This window comes from Oryctolagus cuniculus, chromosome 12 (assembly GCF_051225735.1).
Source record: "Oryctolagus cuniculus isolate XC-2025 breed Fujian yellow rabbit chromosome 12, ASM5122573v1, whole genome shotgun sequence".
Lineage (NCBI taxonomy): Eukaryota > Metazoa > Chordata > Mammalia > Lagomorpha > Leporidae > Oryctolagus > Oryctolagus cuniculus.
The window spans coordinates 98,410,978-98,432,332 of NC_142878.1; the positions used below are offsets into that span (position 1 = coordinate 98,410,978).

General features: G+C 46.0%; 1 protein-coding gene across 2 annotated transcripts in view; it reads left to right on the forward strand.

The window, feature by feature from the left end:
* Window positions 1-21,355, forward strand: part of LOC138848072 (uncharacterized) — a 287,172-nt gene that overhangs the window by 263,357 nt on the left and 2,460 nt on the right. The window contains exon 2 of one of the 2 annotated variants that reach the window (XM_089310674.1): window positions 3,634-3,961. The exons of the other annotated variant lie outside the window; for it this stretch is intronic. Within the exon in view, the coding sequence (XP_089166800.1) occupies window positions 3,634-3,656 (23 nt within the window). The 3' untranslated portion in view covers window positions 3,657-3,961. Of the gene's footprint in view, window positions 1-3,633; window positions 3,962-21,355 lie in introns of those variants that run through there. 2 annotated transcript variants of the gene reach the window in all.

Consider the following 21,355-nt stretch of genomic DNA (forward strand, 5'->3'; position numbering starts at 1 on the left):
CTGATTGAGTCTGCATCTTGGTTATTGGTCTATTTAGATTTTCTGTGTCTTCATCACTCACTTTTTGTAGATTGTGTGTATCCAGACATCTATCAATTTCTTTTAGATTTTTCAGTTTGTTAGCATATAGGTGTTTGTGATAATTCCTTTTAGCCGTCACAAAGCACACCAAACACTGGAGTAAGGGAAAGGGTTTATTGGGGAAAACCCAGCAGACCGGCGGGAAAGGGCGAAGAGGGAGAAGGAGAATAAGAGAGAAAGATGAGAGGAGAGGAAAGAGGGGAGTGAGAGAGGAGAGGAAGGCTCAAGAGAGAGGAGAGAAGCCGAGAAGAGCCACGTGTTCAGGAACAGGTCCTTTGAAAGCTTTGCCGGAGGGTGGCCAGGGAAGCAGGCATAGCCAATCCTATCAGATTGAGGGTGGAGCTTGGCACAGGTTGGGTTATGTGGCTACCTGGCTTTCAGCAATGGCGGTGGGAGCCAGGGCATAGTTTGTAAATCAGGGTGTAGATAAAACTGCGCCATTTTCCTGACACTGTGGAGTACTTGGATCTTTTTTGTTTCTGTGGTATCTGCTGTAACATGTCCTTTGCATCCCTGATTTATTAATTTAGGCCCGCCCTCCCTCCCTCCCTCCCTCCCTCCCTTCCTCCCCCTCCCCCCTTCTCGTTTTATTTTTCTCAAAAAACCTGCACTTCATTTCACTGATCTTATTGTTCTTTTTGTTTCAATTTTTCTGTTTTTTTTTTTTTTTTTTTTTTTTTTTTTTTTTTTAAGATTCATTTATTTATTTGACAGAATTACAGAGAGAGCAGGAAGGACAGAGATCTTTGTTCTGTTGGTTCACTCCTCAAGTGGCTGCATTGCCCGGGGCCTGGGCCATTCTCAAGCCTGGAGCCAGGAGGTTCATCCATGTCTCCCACATAGATGCAGGGCATCAAGGACTTGGGCCATGTTCTGCTGCTTTCCCATACACATTAGCATGGAGCTGGATTGGAAGTGGAGCAACTAGGACTCCAAGTGGCACCCATATGAGATACTGGTATTCCAGGCAGTGGTGTAACCTGTTACATCACAGTGCCAGCCCCATGATTTTTTTTTTTTCAGTAAATTTTCGTTTTATTTATTTAGAAGTCAGATGTGTTCCAAAAACTTAAGAGAAGGCAAACACACCTTCCTCCATTCAAAATATCTATTATATTACTGTTGTTACTGCATAGAGAAGACTTCAGGCATTTTTCTCTTGAATTGATGTTTTTACATTAATATGCAAGGTTCAAAATTTTGGTAGTATGTTATTTTGTTTTAGTCAAGATTAAAATTAAGCTTACACTTGAGTATTTTAAACAAAGAAAAATGATGGGGGTATCCTACCTGGGCCAGCGGGAAAAGTTTTGTAATAATCTGGGAACATTTAATGTGGTAGTAAATAGCTTTGAATACAATTGTAATTTCTAAGGGTATCAGCATTATATTATAGTAAGACAGTGTTATAAATTATAAATTTATGAAAAAGAATTAGGTTTTTCAAATTTCATTTTTGGAAAGATTATAATGTATACTATGGAATAATTGCATCTTCATTTAGCATCTTCATAATCTTAAATTCTTTATTCCTCTCTGTAACTACAAGTATGAAGCCTTTTGCCCAATGTCTCCCCACTCCCCAAGAGTTAGGTATTGTGTTAAACAAGACAGAATATATTGGCAATACACCAGAATTATTCCAATTTCAACATACTTTTAAATGATAAGAGCAACTGTTTGTAAGGCTAAGACCCAGCTATCTGTATTACTTTGTTCCTTAATTATGCTACATGATTGAAATAACACTTCATAGAACATACTTGATGAATTTGTATCCTGTGCAAAAGTTATGTGGGAACTTCTCTCAACATAGGTACACTCCTTGCTGTAAATGGTTCCTGTGTGTCTGCATCTTTGTCTGCAAACCCCACCTCTCTGTCTAGTCTAAACCAATTTCTTTTTACGAGTTAATGGCTGACACCATCTTCTTATTCTGTAAGAGCCTCACGCCTAATGTCACACTTATTTTGACTTCCTGTCTTTCTCCCTAAAGTGCTGATACCCCATGGCACTCCTGTCTTGATTCCTGTTGGTCTCTCAGATTTCAGATTATAGGTGATATGCTTATGTGAGTGTCTATATGTTGGAATAAGAGGCCTATTTTTAATACTGTATTTTTATTCTTACAGAGAGATTGTTGGTACACACTTCATCTATTTTTACTTCCTCAGTGTAAAACATAGGGGAAATCATCTTGCTTTGCTCGAACAAAGAATTAACTGGAACAGGTTGTGCATTGAAAGTGAATTTTTTTAAACAGGAGTAAGGTCGACTGTAATGTATTGTTTTACACTAAGCAGACTCATAATGCTAATGTGTTTTCACTCTTTGAATTTCTCTGTTTCATGAAGAAGATCTGTATTCTGGATATTTTACTTCTCAATTCAGTTTAATTTGTTATTTTCTGAAAATATTAAGAATAGGTTTCTGTTTAATCCATCTAGTTCAGTGCAGGTATACACATTTAAGCTAACTTTGGATAATTGCTCCTACAGGCTAGATGATAAAATCCTTTTTACCTCCCATGGTTAGGTTAGTAGTGCTGGACCAGCCTCCTCTTCAGAGGTCATCCGATTTCACTATGGCTGTGAAACAGCCAAACATTATGACTTCCCTATTTGTATTTCCGTCCCTTTGCATTGTCAGCACTGAACTATTAAATAATTATCATTGATCATATCATTTTTCCAATGAAAAATATTCACAGCAAATATGTGAACAGGATCTTTGTCCTTAATGTGTTGGACATTGAAATTTAATGCAATAACGAGTACTCAAACAGTATTTTTCCCTTTATGTTTCTGTGTGGGAGCAAACTGTTGAAATCTTTACTTAATGTATGCTAAAGTGATCTTCTGTATATAAAGAGAATCGAAAATTAATCTTGATGTGAATGGAAGGGGAGAGGGAGTGGATAAGGGGAGGGTTGCGGGTTGGAGGGACGTTATGGGGGGGAAGCCATTGTAATCCATATTCTGTACTTTGGAAATTTATATTCATTAAATAAAAGTTAAAAAAAAGAAAAAAGAAGAGAACATAGCTTACGTTGTATTTAGTTCTAATATTGAATATTGCAAAGGGTAGGTGATCAATTAATGCTCTAAAAACAATTTATATTTTTATAAATATCTACATAGATATTAAATGCATTTATTTGAAAAACTCTAGGAAGAAAATATAATGGATATATAAATATAATGGATATTTCTACACTTTCTGTCATCAAACAATAAAATAAAGAACCTATATAAAAAAAAAGAATTCTTAGAGATAGGAACATTTATTAACCAACAGGGCAGTGCTTACTCCTCAGATTTCATTGTAATCCAGAAGCATGCTCCCACAAGGATGCTACCTCTGCATGAACGAGTGGTTACTCTTTGATTTTTTAAATTGATTTACCCTCAGGGTAGGCATTCCTGTTGCAAAAAGGACGAAATGGAACATATGGGAGAGGACGGAGGCCTGTAGATTTGTGTGGATAAATACAGTATTTGTGGAAGGTCTGCTGCCTAGTCTTTTCTGCATTTTATTTTTTGTTTTTGATAGATGCTGTTTATCACTTGTTGTAGCTGTCTGCAGCCATCACTGCACCTTTATCCTGGAAGTCTGTCGCTTTCCAGTCGTTGCTGTTCCGGAGTGAGTTACTGAAGCAGCAGGAGTGAGGCCATTTTGCAAATTGCAATATACTGCCACATATGATCTTGTCTCAACCTGCGACACACACGTCCTCACAGAAATAACATTTAATTATGGCAATATTCTCCCTGATAGCAAACACAGTGTGGTGCCTGTTAAGATTATATTGTTTGTAGTGAGATGGAGTAAAAGTGGTTTAAAGATGAAGAAATAAAATCACATACCTTGATAAAATCCTTAGATCCTATTGCGACTGTGGAGATATTTTTTTTATTTTGTTTCCTTTTATCCCCAAATAAAAATGCAAATGATAATTTGACAGGCAAATATCGTCACACACTGTAACCCCATCCAGTCCTCTCACTGCACATCTTAAATAAATAAATAAATAAATAAATAAAGGCTTTCCCTTTACACAAAACAAATAATTACGCTAGCCGGAGCCAGGCAGTAGACACAGAACTTGCTCTTGTTGGGGGTTGTGCTGCAGTTTCGGATCCTGGGGCGGGAAGGGGGCTCCTGGCGGGGCACCTCCGCCTGTGTGCGAGGGCCTGGTGACCCCAGCGGGAGATGCCACCTCCAGCAGTGAGCAGAGGACACACTCGGTTGTAGGGGGTGGGTTTGCGCCGACTTCCAAACAGCCCCCGTTCAGTTGCACCCCGGGCTCCCTGGAGCTGTCCTGGAGAACCCTAGTGAGCACCATCACGGCTTGTCTCAGCAGCGCCCCTTGGAAGAGACACGGACTCGAAGCAGCCGTGGGTCCCACCACCTGGCCTTTCCCCGGGCCAGCAGATGGGGCCAGAGGTGAGAGGTGGCCGTGGACAGCCTGTCCAGAAGGGGACTGGCCATCTGCACCTAGGGCAATGCAAGGAGCCAGTTCGAAATTCCGTCTCGCGGGGGGAGGTGGCCAGCTCTGTTTGGCTGTGAGGCTGCAAGGCCGTCGGATGTGGGCCTATCGGGCCACGTTCAAGCTGAAGTCCTGGAGCAGCAAAACTTAGGTAGGACGTGGGGGACGGAGGGCCCTCCAGGGAAAGCGGAGCTGCCCCGGGGAGGGCGTCCGTGTTCATAGCCCCTAGAGCGTGTGCTGACTGCGGAGTCCCCTTCCCCGAGCCAGATCGGGGCGGGGGGCTCTGCTTCTTGTGAATCCAGGAGGTCACCAGGGAAAAAAACCAAACCTTTTGGAGGGCGACAACTCTTGGGAACTCCTGCACAAGGCTTCCCTGCCCAGCAAAAAGCCCAGTCTGGACTTTGTAAGAGGAGATGCCATTTAGATGGATTGTTGCAAAGTTGGGAGGAGGTGGAGCTCGCGACAGAGGGGGCAGTTGCCATAGGAGACCGAGTGGACCATAAACTCTGCAGACAGCTCAAGGTTAGGCAAAAAGTTTTTTTAATTTTCCTTTTTAAAAAATATCTTCTGTCTTTGTCCTGAAACTTTCTATATTTTCATTCATTTCAAGAGTGTTCAGAGGCTGGCGCCGCAGCTCACTAGGCTAATCCTCCGCCTTGCGGTGCCGGCACAGCGGGTTCTAGTCCCAGTCGGGGCACCGGATTCTGTCCCGGTTGCTCCTCTTCCAGGCCAGCTCTCTGCTGTGGCCCGGGAGTGCAGTGAAGGATGGCCCAAGTGCTTGGGCCCTGCACCCCATGGGAGACTAGGAGAAGCACCTGGCTCCTGCCATTGGATCAGTGCAGTGTGCCGGCCGCCCGGCTGCGGCGGCCATTGGAGGGTGAACCAAGGGCAAAGGAAGACCTTTCTCTCTGTCTCTCTCTCTGTCCACTCTGCCTGTCAAAAAAAAAAAAAAAAAAAAAAAAAAGAGTGTTCAGAATTGCATGTTGAAGCATCCTGTAATGGAGTTTTTTAAAATCTTTGTCAGTTAGGGGTTGGCATTGTGGTGCAGCAGGCCAAGCCATAGGCTGTGACGCTGGCATCCCATATGAGCACTGGCCATTTCTACTTCCAATCCAGCTCCCTGCTAATGTGCCTGGGAAAGCAGCAGATGCTGGCCCAAGTCCTTCAGGAGTGCCACCCACGCGGGAGACCGGAATGGAATTCTAGGCTCTTGGCTTCAGCCTGGCCCTGCCATAGCTTTTGTGGCTATTTGGTGAGTGAACCAGCATTTGGGAGAACTCTCCCTCTCTCTTTGTCTCTCCCTCTCTATGTAACTCTACCTTACAAACAGATAAATAAATCTTTTTTTAAAAGATTTATTTTATTTATTTGAAAGGCAGAGTTACAGAGAGAGGTAGAGACAGAGAGAGAAGTCTTCTGTCCATTGGTTCACTCCCCAGATGGCTGCAATGGCAGGAACTGTTCCGATCCAAAGGCAGGAGCCAGGAGCTTCTTCGGGGTCTCCCACACGGGTGCAGGGCCCAAGGACTTGGGCCATCTTCTACTGCTTTCCCAGGCCACAGCAGAGAGCTGGATTGGAAGAGGAGCAGCCGGGACTCAATCCAGCGCCCATATGGGATGCTGGTGCTTCAGGCCAAGGCATTAACCTGCTGCGCCATAGTGCTGGCCCCCAGATAAATAAATGTTTCAAAAAGTCTTTGTCAGATAATCCCAACATCCATGTCACCTCAGTTTGCATCTGTCTCAGTTTGCCAGGACTGCCGTGACCAATGACCAGAAACTAGGTGACTTGGGACAACAGAGACTGAATCCCTGTGTGCTCTGGAGGCTAGAAGTGTGAGATCAAGACCTCTGTGGAGCTGGTTCCTTCTGGAGGCTACCGCGGGAGCAGCTGCCCTGCTCTTTCCTGTTGGCCTCTGGTTGCCATGGGCAGCTGTATTCCTGTAAGCGGAGCTGTCTATTCCAAGGGTTTTTCAATTTTTTTAAAAAAATTCTTTTTTCCTCTTTCTTATTGGTTGGGTTTTTCATTTTTAAAAGCTTTTTTCTTCATCCTTATCTGCCAAGGGTTTGTCCGTGATTTTGTCTTGCTCTGGGTACCAGCGTTTGCGCCTTTATCTCCGAGGATTAGGATTATGCTTAGGTCAGGTCCCCCTCAGAGTGCGGTCATATTTGCATTTCCAATGCAGGGAAGTTTGCTACCATCTTCTGCAGCATGTGCTTTGGAATTCCAGTCTGGAAACTCATCTTGAATAGAAGGGGTGTGTGTGTGTGTGTGTGTATGATGTTTGCGCATGTGTATGCATGTGTGTGGTATGTGTCTATGTTTATGTGTGTAGGTGTGTGTATGCGCATGTGGGGAATATGTGGGTATGTGATATGTGTGTGGATATGTTTATGTGCACAGTGTGTGTATGTGTGTGTATGTATATGTGTGCATGCGTATGTGTGTGGATGTGTCTGTATATGTTTATGTGTATAGTATGTGTATGTGTGTATGTATGTGAGTGTGTGGATGTGTGTATATGTTTATGTGTGCAGTGTGTATATGTAAGAGTGTGTGTATGTATATGTATGTGTATGTGTGTGATACATGTGGATGTGTGTGGATGTGTTTGTATATGTTTATGTGTATGGTATGTGTATGTGTGTATATGTTTATGTGTGCAGTGTGTATATGTGAGAGTGTATATGTATGTGTATGTGTGTGATACATGTGTATGTATGCATATGTGTGTATGTGTGTGTTTGTGTGTGTGTGTGTTTCCTCTCTCTGGAGTCACTGCCGTCTGACCAGCAGTCCTGCAGCCGCCTCCATGGAGCCCACTGAGTCACAGAGTGGCCGTGCCTCATACTGGGGGCCCACAGGGCCATGGTGGGATGTGATCTGACACCAGCTCAGCTCCACGGATGCCCCCGTTCCATGCTGCCACTCAGCTGATTGCCCTGGGCCACTGTTGCCGTGTTTTGGTCTCTTCTCATGACTGGGAAAGCCCTCCCCAGGCCACACTCAGTGCTGGAATGCACGGCGTGGGGCGGGGGGCTCCGTGAGCTCTGTCATGAAGGATTTCACTCCCAAGGCCTCGACATGCTTCCCAAAGGCAGTGAAGTCTTCAGAAATACTTTTACCCTTTCCTCCACGGTTCCGGGGGTGGAAGGAGGAGAACGAGTGTGGACTCAGGACGCCGTTACGGGAAGTGGCCTCCTGCCTGCCCAGAGCTCTGAAGGGGAAGTGCAGCTCCACAGCGCACAGATGCCTTGGCATTCCAGTTATTATCTTAATTAACTCCTCACCAGGCGTTTGCTTGATAACTGTATTAAGCCTGGATCATAATAACAATCTTTTTGGAAGATTACCTACCGATACTTTAGGTTTTTCAATCAAAAAGCTTAAATTGCAAAATTACATATTTCAGGTGTGTTTTAACTCAGGCAACAAAAGTGAAGAGGCAACACAGAATCTCTGAACGTCAATGAGCTTCCTGCTCCTATGCACAATTATAGTGTTTTCGAAAAAGCACAAAAAAGAAGAGGCTGTGATATTTCCCCTCTCACGGCAATCCTTCCCCTGGCTTCGACTCCAAAGCCACGCAGGGTAACTGCTACCTGTTGTGATTGGTGTTAGCTTTCAGTGCAGGTGATCAGCCAGAATGTGTTTGGACAAAAATAGCGATTTTGCCCACCCCCAATCCACTTCCTTTTAGGTCCCCCACCACCGCTTTAGTTTGCCTGTAATTGTACCGTTCCCATAACAACAGCCCGATAACTGGATCTTGGTGCAGGGCTTCTAACAGGTTTGCCCGCAAAGCCACTGGCAATGCAGTAAGACCCTGTGTAGCAGCATCTCACAAAAGAGACAGCTTTCGGGGGAACGATTCTTGGCAGCTCTAAATCAAACTTGCAGCCGATTACGGCCGCTGAGGGTCTACACCGAGGCACAGTGGCCGGTGTTTCTCCTGAGTTCCTCCAGGCGCTCAGCCTTAGCACTGTCATTCCCTCGTGGCCTGTCTGGGACACAGAAAAATTCACACATGGAGAGAAAACACACAACAAAAGCCCTCTGTGTGGATCGCCCCAAATCGCGGTCATGATCAGGGGACAGCATTCTCCTGAGGTCTCGCGGCTGCTGGCTGTTACGCGGCAGCTCCAGGAATCCAGACACCTTTATGCACATGTATCTTTCCCTCTTTATTTGTGCCGAGCCGCTGTGTGATTTTGGAGAGCAAATGTGTTGTTCAGGGAACGGGCGCTGGCTGGAGCAGAAGCTGCCTTTGTGGGGGCCTGCGGGGTGCCTGCACCTCAGGTCAGTGTCTCCCCACCTGCAGCTGTGTCAACTTGCTACTAAAGCAAGACAGCCGCTGTGCATAAGCCTGCAGTGGAATCTCACGTTCTGTGGGAATTTAGGCCTGGAGCTGTGCAAGCTGAGACGATGGTAGCAGGGACAAGCAATCCTGCTTGTCTTCAAACGCTGTCGCAGGGTCGATTACCACTGCAGTATCGTACTTGAGGCCGCAGGTGTGATAGCCATGGAGGGAACTGTGAACACAGAGCCCTTTTTCCTTAGAGTAGACAAGACTCCCCTCCAGCCTCGCCGAGGGCCAGGGTGCACAGGGATGGAGGTGACTGTGACCCCTGGGAGCAGGGTGACTCTGAGACCAGTGCCCCTCAGTTTGTGGTTTCAAATGCATCATTTTGGATGAAAATTAAGTTTCTAAGCTGACCGGCTTCTGTGCTGATCATTACCACTTCCAGAAGCCACTGTCATTTTCTCGGCAATTGCTTATTTCACTAATACCTTGGCCGATCTCACTTGCGTTGCAGTACACATGACTGACTATGCAAAGTGTGCAGCACAGACTGGTAGCAACGGTGTCACCCGGGCTGGGGAGAGACTCAGGCCGCAGGGCTCACCCAGGCATCCTGAGTTGGACTCTGGGTGTAATGGGTGACTGGGGCCTGTGGGAGTTTGGGAGGCACCGTTGTACCAGCTGCCCGGCAAGTCCTCGGATTGCTCTGGTTTCTGCCTTTCCTTGGCCGGGATGAGTCTCGTGGTCATCTCCTGCAAGCAATGCTTTGGGATTTTAGTTTGAAAGCTCATCTTGAGTAAGTGTGTGTTTGTGTTTGTCCACATAGCTATTTGCATGCGTATATGCACTCAGGCACATTTGTGTATATGTGTGTGCATGTGTTTCTGTTCCCCCTGAGGCCTGCTATGTTCAGTTAAGAAGAACATGAAGACTCCCAGGTAGATCTGCCTGGGTCCTGCCCCAGAACTGGCTGACAAATGAACCCATCTCTTGGAGCCTCAGTTTTTCGTCTGTTCGCTGGGCACAAGGATACCAACCGCACTTAGTTGTGGTGAGAATAAAAGCACTGTCCAGAAGGCCTCTGGCCTGGTGCCTGGCACATGGTGTGCATTTCATCAGCCACCCAAGATTACTGTTGTCTCGAGTGTTTACAGAAGGCTCCATGCATCATAATGACAGGCAACGAGGCAGCCAGCAAGGAGACAGCTGAGGTCACCAGCCCTCCCCATGACCCCGCCAACTCCATGCAAACCCTTCCCTGTTTTCGGCAGTGACTAAGGTAACTCCAAACCATTATTTCTACAAAACCACCACCCATACCAGCACTGGTTGAAAATGTCCAACATGGCTGCTGACCATGTCCCTGAGGTGACCGATAGCTAATTATAATAACATCTCCATGGCTGACACTCCTACTCCCATCATGCACCTGACATCCAAAAGGCAAAAACTGGGAAGCATTCGAGCCCCGCCTCCTGTGAATCTTCTACTCCTTCTCTCTCTTGAGCTCACTGGGAAGGAATACCCCAGAGCTCGTGTGCAGCTCTCTCTCTCTCTTGGGGCCTACAACTCCTCCCTCTCCAGTCTGTGGTTTCATTTTGCTAATAATAACCGCATTCCTCTGCTAACCTTCACTTAATCTCATCCCTGAATTCTTCTTTGTGTCAGAGGCACGAGCCTGGAGCCGGCAGTTTGACCAAAGAGAAGTAAGAGATGCAGTCCTTGCTCTCAAGATTTAGAGTACCCCGGGGGCAAGAAATCCACAAGATACGAAGTCAGGAGTGAGCGGTCAGCAGGGCATGCACGCTCAACACTGTGTCTCAGAGGAGAAGGCAGGGCCCAGGGCACCTGCAGGAAGACTGGCTGGGGTGGGACACTAGAAGTACCTGCCTGTAGGGGTGGGGCAGCAGCTCTGCCCCTTCTCCAAGAGAGGCCCTGAGGGTTCTGCTTTTTTAAGGAGCTGAGATTCGATTTTTTTTAAAAAGATTTATCTATTTGTTGGAGAGGCAGAGTTACAGGCAAGAGGGGGAGAGAGACAGAGAGAAAGGTCTTCCATCCACTGGTTCACTCCCCAGATGGTCACAATGGCTGGAGCTGGGCCAATCTGAAGCCAGGAGCCAGGAGATTCTTCCAGGTATCCCACGTGGGTGCAGGAGCCCAAGCACTTGGGCCATCTCCCACTGCTTTCCCAGGCCACAGCAGAGAGCTGGATCAGAAATGGAGCAGCCCGGACTCACACCGGCATCCATATGGACTGCTGGTGCCACAGGCGGAGGCTTAACCTGTTTTGCCACGGTGCTAGCCCAGAGGTTAGATTTTTCATCTTTGGGAATCTCTGTCTTCCTTCTTATTTCACGTTAGAGTCTCAGCAGGCATGGAGGATGGCTCGGAACTTTCTGGCTGCTGCTCAGAAGTCCCCTATAACTTCCTCACGGATTTGGAAGCATGGAAGTTTCACAAATGAATTCAAGGAAGACTTCCTGGAGGTGGTGACCCAAGGATTGGTCCTCTACAGATAAGGAGGCAGAAGGAGACTCGGGCATATCCATGCTACCCAGTCCTGGTAGAAACCTGGATGTAGATCTCCATGTGTGAATGATCTCTCGATTGAGACAAATTTAAGCCATTTGGGACCTTGGGTGACTGTTAGATGGGACTGGAGTGTTTTGGGTTTGTGAAGTTCAAGAGCAGCGTGTGCTGACTTCTGACAGAGAGAGGAAGGCTCAGCTGATGGAGAAGTTTGTCCATCTTGCTGCTCGTCAGGCTCTGGGCCAGCCCAGGATGTTCAAACCACAAGAACAAGGATGCTTGTCTGAAGACAAGGCAGTAACCGCCCCTTGCCCTTGGCAAGACGCAGCCTGAGCAAAGGATGCTTGGTGTTGGACAAGTCAAACGCCGAGCGTGTGTGTCCACTCGGCTCAGTCCAGCCCACGCCGGAGGAGAGTCTGCCTGTGCCGGGCAGGCAGCAGGGACAGCCCGGCTCGAACCCTGCCCAGTGAGCCTGCAGGCGGTTTCAAAGTCCTGGCTGCAGGATGCTGGCTTGCCGGGCATCCGTTCTCCCTCCAGCTCAGCCAGTCCAGCGCTTCCTGAGCACTGGCTGTGTTCCCGGCATGGAGCTGAGTTCTGAGACTGGAGTGTGCTACCAAATCAGAGAAGCTGGCCGACTTGGTCGAGGGGGCAGAATGCGATGTGAAGACCAAATCCCCCAGTACTTTAAAAACGGGTTAGGATTTGCAGCTGCCGAGCTCCATCATGCAGCATGAAAGCAACCGTGCATAGTCTGGAAAGAGCGAGCATGGCATTGTTCCTATAAAACTTTATTTACAAAACTGGGCAGCAGGCTACGTTTTGCCTGCCAACTGTAGTCTGCCAATGGCTGTTCCAAATGATCACATCTCAATACTGTAACACACAGGAACCAGAAGCAGGAGGAACCACACGAGCCCAGGCCATCCATTCTCTGTAGGAACTGTCTCTAAGCTGTCTCTGGTAAGTTGTGGGCCAACTTCTGCTCAGGCGTGGGAATCTTACCGTGCATGAAGCAGCCCTTCTTACATGTGGATAGTTCTCATATGTGTGGAATCTTCTCATGTGTGGATAGTTCTCGTGGCTGAAAAGTCTCCACTGAGCGCAACTTGGTTGACTTCTAACTTCCATCCACGCTGTTCTCTTGGGAGCAAGCCTTCCCTGGGGACGGAAGCCTGCCACCTTTCTCCCAGCAATCGTTCCCCACAGGATACAGCTCCCACTCTACAACCTCCCTGGGGCTCTCCCAGGGCTGTGCTGCATTATGTGTATTTTTCAACATTTTATTCAGCAAATCTTCAAGTATGCATTCGTTTGAAGAACTGGAGGGGTGGGTGTTGTGGGGCAGTGGTTAAGCCACTGCTAGGGACAGCTGAGCACTGGCCCCTGCTCTGCCTCTGGTCCAGCTTCCTGCTGTGGGCACCCTTGGAGGAAGCAGGTGATGGCTCAAGTACTTGGGCCAAATGTTCGGCCCTGCAGGGGACCCAGATGAAGTTCTGGGCTCCTGGCTTCAGCCTGGCCCAGCCCTGGCTGTTTACAGGTATCTGGGGAGTAAACCAACAAATTGAAGATATTCTCTCTCTCTCTCTCTCTCTCTCTCACTCTCTCTCTCTCTTCCACTCTACCTTTCAAACAAACAAATAAATGACAAATAATGACAAATAAATGACAAAAAGAGAATTATATAGTGGACATCCATATACATGCTAGATTCTGTTTACATTTTGTTATACTTGCTTTATTATGTATCCATTTATCCATGCCTACCACTGAGGCCCTGCAAAGGAAATTGGAAGCATAATGTCACACACACACACACACACACACACACACACACACACACATACTTCCCATTACCACAACAAGCATAGCATTGTCAAGAGTTCTGTTTTTTCTAATTTGGAGATAAAGTTCATATGCAATGAAGCACATAAATCTTAAGTGTACATTGCCTGAGCTTTGACAAATGCACACTTCAAATGCCTATCAAAATTTAGAAAAATACTCTAACTTCCAAAACTTCTCTTATGCTCCTGTCAGATACTTGCCTCTGTAACCTTTTAGAGGGAACAACTGTACTGATTTTTCTGCTTGTTCTGTAATTTCATAAGAATGGAATTATACAGAATGACCCCTCTAGGGGCTGGCGCTGTGGGCAGTGGGTTAAAGCTCCAGCCTGCAGTGCAGGCATCCCATATGGGTGCCGGTTCCAGTCCTGGCTGCTCCTCTTCCGATCCAGCTCTCTGCTATGGCCTGGGGAAGCAGCAGAAGATGGCTCAAGCCCTTGGGCCCCTGCACCCACGTGGGAGACCTAGAAGAAGCTCCTGGCTCCTGGCTTCAGATCAGCTCAGCTCTGGCCCTTGTAGTCATTTGGGGAGTAAACCAGCGGATAGAATACCTCTCTCTCTTTCTGTAACTCTGTCTTTCAAATAAATACATCTTTTTTAAAAAAATGACCCTGCAGCCATCTTTCACACACCAGACATGTGAGGGTCACTCTTTCTGTGGCACACAGCAGCACGGCATATGTCAGTAGCTCACTTCTGTGTATTGTTGAGTAGTCTTCTGGTCAGCAAGAGTTTGTTCACCACATCACACTAATGATTCTTATAGAACTAGGAGTAAACTAAACACAAACCATGAAACACCAGGCCTAAACCAAACTATCTTTAGTTATATGAAGTGTACATGGTCTCTAGAAAGAGGTCAAACAAAAATGACCCAACTACTGGGACAAATGATATGTGGATCAACATGCCTTCTCTCTTGTCTCCTATTGGTCGATCCTTCTGCCAAACCACATATCTTAAAAAAAATTTATTTGAAAGGCAGAGTGACAGGGAGGGAGTGAGGGAGATGAGAGGGAGAGGGAGAGGGATAGGGAGAGGGAGAGGGAGAGAGAGAGAGAGAGGTCTTCCATGCACTGGTTCACTCCCCAAATGGCTGTAATAGTCAAGGCTAGGACAGACTGAAGTCAGGAGCCAGGAGCTCCATCTGAGTCTCCCATGTGGGTGGCAGGGCCCATCCTCTGCTGCTTTCCCAGGTGCACTAGCAGGGAGCTGAATCAGAAGCAGAGCAGCCAGGACTTGAACCAGCACTCTGATATGGGATGCCAATGTCGAAAGCAACAGCTTAACCCACTGTGTCACAACACCAGCCACTGTTCCACACATCTTGATTACTGTAACTATAGAGGTTTTTTAAAGATGTATTTATTTATTTGAAAGGCAGAATTAGAGAGAGAGAGAGAGAGATGGAGAAACAGAGAGATCTGCAAGGGCCAGAGCAGAGCTGATCCAAAGCCAGGAGCTTTTTCCATGTCTCCCACACGGGTGCAGGGGCCCAAGGACTTGGGACATCTTCTGTTGCTTTCCAAGGTGCATTAGCAAGGATATGGATCAGAAGTTGGGCAGCTGCCCACATTAGATACTGGAGCAGCAGATGGTGGCTTTACCCACTCTGCCACAGTGCCAGCCCCACTATAAAATCTTAAGATTGGATAAAGTGCTTTCCCCAAATTTATTTCTCTTTTAAAAAAAAGCTGTTTTAGGTGAACTCATTCCTTTCAACATCAAATTAATTTTAAAACAATCCAATCTATTTATTTGAAAATTTGCCAGGATTTTGATGAGTTTAATTATGTTTAAGCCTATATGAGTATATCAGTTTGAGGAGAATTAACATATTTACTATGTAAGTCTTCAAATCCATGAACATGGTATGTCTCTTTATTCGTATCTTCTTTCATTTTCTTTCATCAGTGTTTTACGTTTTTGCGGCCTATAAACCCAAGGACATATTTTTGGGGGGGGGAAGTTTCAAGTAATACTGTAATTCTAATGTCAGAGTGCTCTGCATGTTAATTTCTTATCTCAAGATCTTGCTAAACTGTTATTTGTTCTAATTAGTTCAGAGCATTGGTTTTTGTAAATTCCTTGGCATTTTCTACATAGACAAGTTTGTCTTCAATATCTTCTTTATCTACATTTTTTTTTCTTTTTCCTTAGAACATGCACCAGTATGCTGAGTAGCAGTGGTGAGAGCAAGCATTCTTGCTTTGTTCCCGGTATTAGGGGATGCATTCAATCTTCGTTTGCTAACTAAAATGTTAGCTGTAAGGTTTCTGTAGATGATCTTGATCGGGTTGAGGATGTTGCCCTCTGGTTGAAGGTTTTAGCATGAACTGGTGTTGCTTTGGTCACAGGCTGTTTCTGTTGATGTGATCATGTGATTTGTCTTTTTAGTCTGTTAACACAGTGAATTGTAATGGTAGATTTTTGGATAGTGTACTAGTCTTGCATCCCTACCTGGAATAAACCATTTAATCATGGCACACACTTCTTTTTCTTACACTGCTGAATTCTATTTTGTGATATTTTGTGAAGGGCTTTGCATCTTTATTCATGAGAGATACTGATCTGTAGCTTTCTTTTTGCACTATTGTGTCTGATTTTGGTGACATGGTAATACTGGATTCATAAAACATTTTGAGAAGCTTTCCTTCCTCTTCTGTTTTTACAGAAAATTTGGAACAACTGATGTCAACTCTTTCAAAGTTTGTATGACTCTGGTGAAACTGTCTGGGGCTCATAGTTTCGTTTCTGAGAGTTCTTAAATGAAAAAATCAATAATATTAACGATTTTAAGGTTGCTCTAATTATTTATCTCATGCTGTATGAGTAGTAGCTTATTCTTTTCAAGGTATGGCCAAATTTAGAGTGTAGAGCTGGTTGCGGTATTTCTATTATCATTTTGAGTTCTGCAGGGTCTGTAGTGGTACCTTTTATTTCATCCCTGATATTAAGGATTTATGGCTTCTGACTTTTCCTTTCATGCTGGCTACAGGTTTGTCAATTTTATTGATCTTTTCAAAGAAGCAGCTTTTTGTCTTTTTGTCCTTCCTTCCATTGCTTTGAGTTCCCTTTGTTCTTCTTTTTTCAGGTTCTTGGGGTGGGAACTGAGATTACTCACATGAGGCTTTCTTTCCTGAAGTAAGTCTTTAATGCTATAAATTTCCCTCTCAGACCTGCTTTAGGTGTGTTCAATAGATTTTGATGTATTGTATTGTAAGTTTTATTAGTTCAGTGTATTTTTAAATCTTCCTCTTTGACCCATGGATTATTTACAAATGTATTGCTTAATTTTCAAGTGCTTATAGATTTTTCTATGACTTTCTGTTATTGATTTCCAGTTTGATTCCATTGTGGTCAGAGAACCAACAATGCATGATTTCAGTTCTTTTCAATGCATTGGGTGAGCCAGGGTATTTTCTTCCTTGGTAAATGTTCTGTCTGTTTCTTTTCCTTCTTCTTTTCTTATTTTTTTAAGATTTATTTATTTATTAATTTGAAAGTCAGAGTTACACAGAGAGAGGAGATAGAGAGAGGTCTTCCATCCTCTGGTTCACTACCCAGATGGCCACAATGGCTGGAGTTGCGCTGATCTGAAGCCAGGAGCTTCTTCCAGGTCTCCCATGCCAATGCAGGGGCCCAAACACTTGGGTCATCTTCTACTGCTTTCCCAGGCCACGGCATAGAGCTGGGTCAGAAATGGAGCTGCTGGGTCTTGAACCGGTGCCCATATGGGATGCCGGCACTGCAGACAGCGACTTTACCAGCTATGCCACAGTGCTGACCTCTCCTCTCCTCTCCTCTCCTCTCCTCTCCTCTCCTCTCCTCTCCTCTCCTCTCCTCTCTTTCTTTCTTTCTAAGAGTTATTTATTTATTTGAGAGGCAGAATTATGAGGGTGGGGGCAGTCTTCCATCCACTGGTTCACTCCCCAAATGGCCACCACGGCCCCAGCTTGGCTAATCCTAGCACCCATGCGGGAAGCCTGGATTGAGTTCCTGGCTTCCAGATTTGGCCTAGCTCAGCTGCTGCCATTGCAGACATTTGGGAGGAGCCAGTGGATAGGAGCTCACTGTTTTTCTCTGCCTCTTAAATGAATAAATAAATAAATAAAAATTTAAAATAGTCTAGATCCTTGTTTATCAAAATGAACAGCTCTTATAAAGCAAGTTTTAGAATAATATGAAAAATATGATGCTATTTGTGCAAAATTTTTAAAATACATAAAACAATGCCATACATTATTTATGATTGTACATACATGTAGAAAAATATAAAACCAAGAATTTAATGAATTTACAGCAAATTTATGGTGGTATCTCTCTCCCAGGAAGGCAGAGATATGATGGCATCAGTACAGGGAGTAAAGCTAACTTCATTTTCACTTGTATTACTTTATTTGTTTATCAGATTTCTGAGGACAGAAAAACTCCATGAATGAGTTGGTCCTTAATCTTTGTAATCAACAAGTACAAAAGAATCATGAAAACATTCGATCAGTTTCTCAGCTGATACAAACATTCTTTTCTCATGAGTTGTTTTTCCTAGTGCATCATGATTTTAAATAAAATGTTCCATTGTTAAACTAGCTGAGTATTAACATACAACCAAACTGCCAATGAAGTTTTCAGGAAACAAGCATGAGATCAACACTGTGATTGATTCATAGACTGAAATGAAGTTTAGGGTCACTACTTCCTAATCAAAACTCTTCACGGTGGACCTAATGATTATTTCTTCCTCCATTCAAGAAATGCTAAATGAGTAACTCCTCAGGGCGACTATTTCCTATTCCCCAGGCTCTGGGGCCACTGTTGGCAACTTCCCTGAGCCACGGAGCTCTGGGGCCACTGTTGGCAACTTCCCTGAGCCATGGAGCTCACTGTGTGGAGTGGAGAATTCCTAACGACCAAATAGTCACACAGCAAAGCTGAACATGCACACATGAACAACAAAATAAATGGGGGTGTTTTGTTCAGCTTCATGACATGAGTGGAGAAAAGAGTTGTCTAGTCCCAGAGAGAAGCAAAGTCCTTCTGGTGGGGTGGGGGGTCAGCCTGGGGGTCAAGGAAATGTGACAAGAAGAAAAACCCGAAAGCATTGGGATGGATTAAAGGAAAGAAATGAGAACCTGAAATGGGCCAGAAAGGAAGGTTGGGCCCCACGTGCCATTACAATGGGCTTGGCTTTCATTTTAAGAGCATGGGGAAGCCATCAAACGGTTCTAAGTGGTTGGACTGGTCAGCCTCTGGAGTGACGATTCCACCTGAAGTGGAGCAACTGGACTGGAAGTGGTCAGCGCAGGTACAGCTAGAACAATCAGGAAGCTACTTTAGGTGAATGGAGGTAGCTTGGACTAATGTGATGGTGATGGTGGAGGTGATGGTGATGGTGGAGGTGGTGGTGATGGTGATGGTGATGGTGGAGGTGATGGTGATGTTGGAGGTGGTGGTGATGGTGATGGGGGAGGTGGTGGTGGTGGTGATGGTGGAGGTGGTGGTGATGGTGGAGGTGATGGTGATGGCGATGGTGGAAGTGATAGTGATGGTGGAGGTGGTGGTGATGGTGGAGGTGGTGGTGATGGTGATGGTGGAGTTGATGGTGATGGAGATGGTGATGGTGGAGGTGATGGTGATGGTGGAGGTGATGGTGATGGTGATGGTGGAGGTGGTGGTGATGGTGATGGTGGAGGTGGTGGTGATGGTGATGGTGGAGGTGGTGGTAATGGTGGAGGTGGTGATGATGGTGATGGTGATGGTGGAGGTGGTGGTGATAATAGAATTGTTGGTGATAGAAGCAAATGGAAACCTACCCATTATTTAGGAAGCAAAATGAACAATATTTAGTTATTCTTAAAAATGAAGTATGTGGGGCCAGCGCCGTGGCTCAATAGGCTAATCTTCTACCTGCGGCACTGGCACACCAGGTTTTAGTCCTGGTTGGGGCACCAGATTCTGTCCCGTTGCCCTTCTTCCAGGCCAGCTCTCTGCTGTGGCCAGGGAGTGCAGTGGAGGTTGGCCCAAGTGTTTGGGCCCTGCACCCCATGGGAGACCAGGGTAAGCACCTGGCTCCTGCCTTCAGATCAGCGCAGTGCGCTGGCCGCAGCGCACTGGCTGTGGTGGCCATTGGAGGGTGAACCAACGGCAAAGGAAGACCTTTCTCTCTGTCTCTCTCTCTCTCCCTGTCCACTCTGCCTGTAAAAAAAAAAAATGAAGTATGTGGAACAAGGATACTTCAAGCTTATTTTGCAGAAAGTCTAGGAACCATCTCAGCTTGCTCTTGGTTGAGTGTCATGGGTGCATCTGCTAACCTTTTTTCTATACTACAGTTTAGCAACGTGCCTCAAATGTTAGCGTTCAGCCCTCCATGGTGACAGCAACCATCTTGCGATGTTCTTGATTGCTATGGTGGGTTAAAACTGCACACTCTTTGCTACTTCTGTTACCAAGGGATGAGGGTCTATGTCATTTTGCCTGTTAACCTGGGCTGGTTTATGACTGCTTTGGCAAATAACTCATGGGGGGAATGCTGTGCATCTCTTGTGAAGCTGGGTCAGAAGCCTTGCAGCGTCTGCCTAGGTTTCATTGAGCACTCTCTCTGGCAGCTCTGAGCCACCATGACGGAATCCAAGTTGTTTGTGAACACATGTTTTAGGCGTCACATGTAGACTCTCTGGTCACTAGTCCTCACCTTCCAGCTGCACCCACCAAAGCCCCAGACTTTTGGAGAAGACTTCTTAGACCCCCCAGCTCCGTTCATCCGTGAGCTGAGAAACACTGTATGACCATGCTGGTTGAGCCCTGCCTCAACACCAGTCCCCACAACACAGAGTAAAAGTTGCTGTATAAGGTTGTTAAGTTTGAGGGTACTCTGTTAGGCGGTAATGACTGGAATGCCTGATTTTCCAGAAATAATGCTCTTCACTGTATTAGTCCATTTGCCATTGCTATAACAAAATACCCAAGGCTGGGTGCTTTCTAAAGAGAGGTTGCTTAGCTCTCAGTTTTGGGGGCTGGAAGTCCAAGATCAGGTGGCTCAACAATTCAGTCTCCAGTGAGGGTGCCCTTGGCTGCATCACACCGCAGTGGATGGCATGATTAGGGGAGTACCTGTGAGACAGAGAAATCCCTGGGAGAGACAGGAAGTCAGAGAGAGAGAAGGAAGGTGGTAACAACCTTCCCACCTCTGAAAGGTCCCACCACCTCTTGGCATCCCCACCTGAGGAAGACACTTCCAACACTTGAAGGTAAGCAAGGGTGTGTTCTGCCTTGTGACACAGAACGTGTCAGCTCCTTGGTGGTGCAGACCACACCCAGCCCCATGATGAGACTTCCTTTCCATCCATAGCATCTGGTCCCTGAGCCTGGGGAGTCAGGACTTGTGTAATGGATGCTGCTGCCGGCAGTTGGGTCGCCCAGGGCTGGAATGATGCATGGCCCAGTCACGGAGGGTATTTAAATTACTCAATTTGAACAGTCTTCCCCATGGAAAAGATTAAATCCCAGCTAACGGAAAGATGCATGAAACGTGGGGGGTGGGGGTGGCAGGGGACACCTGTCAACAGTGCCATCTCTCATCAGACCTCGGTTCAGCAGAACCATCACTTCTTGGCGGCTGCTTGGAGAGAGATGGAGCCTGCGTGACTGCTGGGGTGTCCACAACAAGGGAAGCAAATTGATGACTGCACCTGGTAACTCTTAAAAAGTCTGTGTGGTCCAGTTACGCTTTTCTACTTACTGTGTCTGTTGTCGAATGGCATTTCTTCCTGGGATAAAAGCTCACTGAGGCCGGCGCCGTGGCTCACTAGGCTAATCCTCCGCCTTGCGGTGCCGGCACACTGGGAGAGTACTGCAGGATGGCCCAAGTGCTTGGGCCCCTACTCCCACATGGGAGACCCAGAGGGAGCTCCTGGTTCCTGGCTTTGGATCAGCCCAGCTCTGGCCATTGCAGCCATTTGGGGAGTGAACCAGCAGATGGAAGACCTTTTTCTCTGTCTCTCCTTCTCTTTGTCTGTAACTCTGCCTTTCAAATAAATAAATAAAAGTATTTATAAAAAATGACCTTTGTGTTTTAACAGTGAAAACAACCTAAAATCAACAAAAATGGT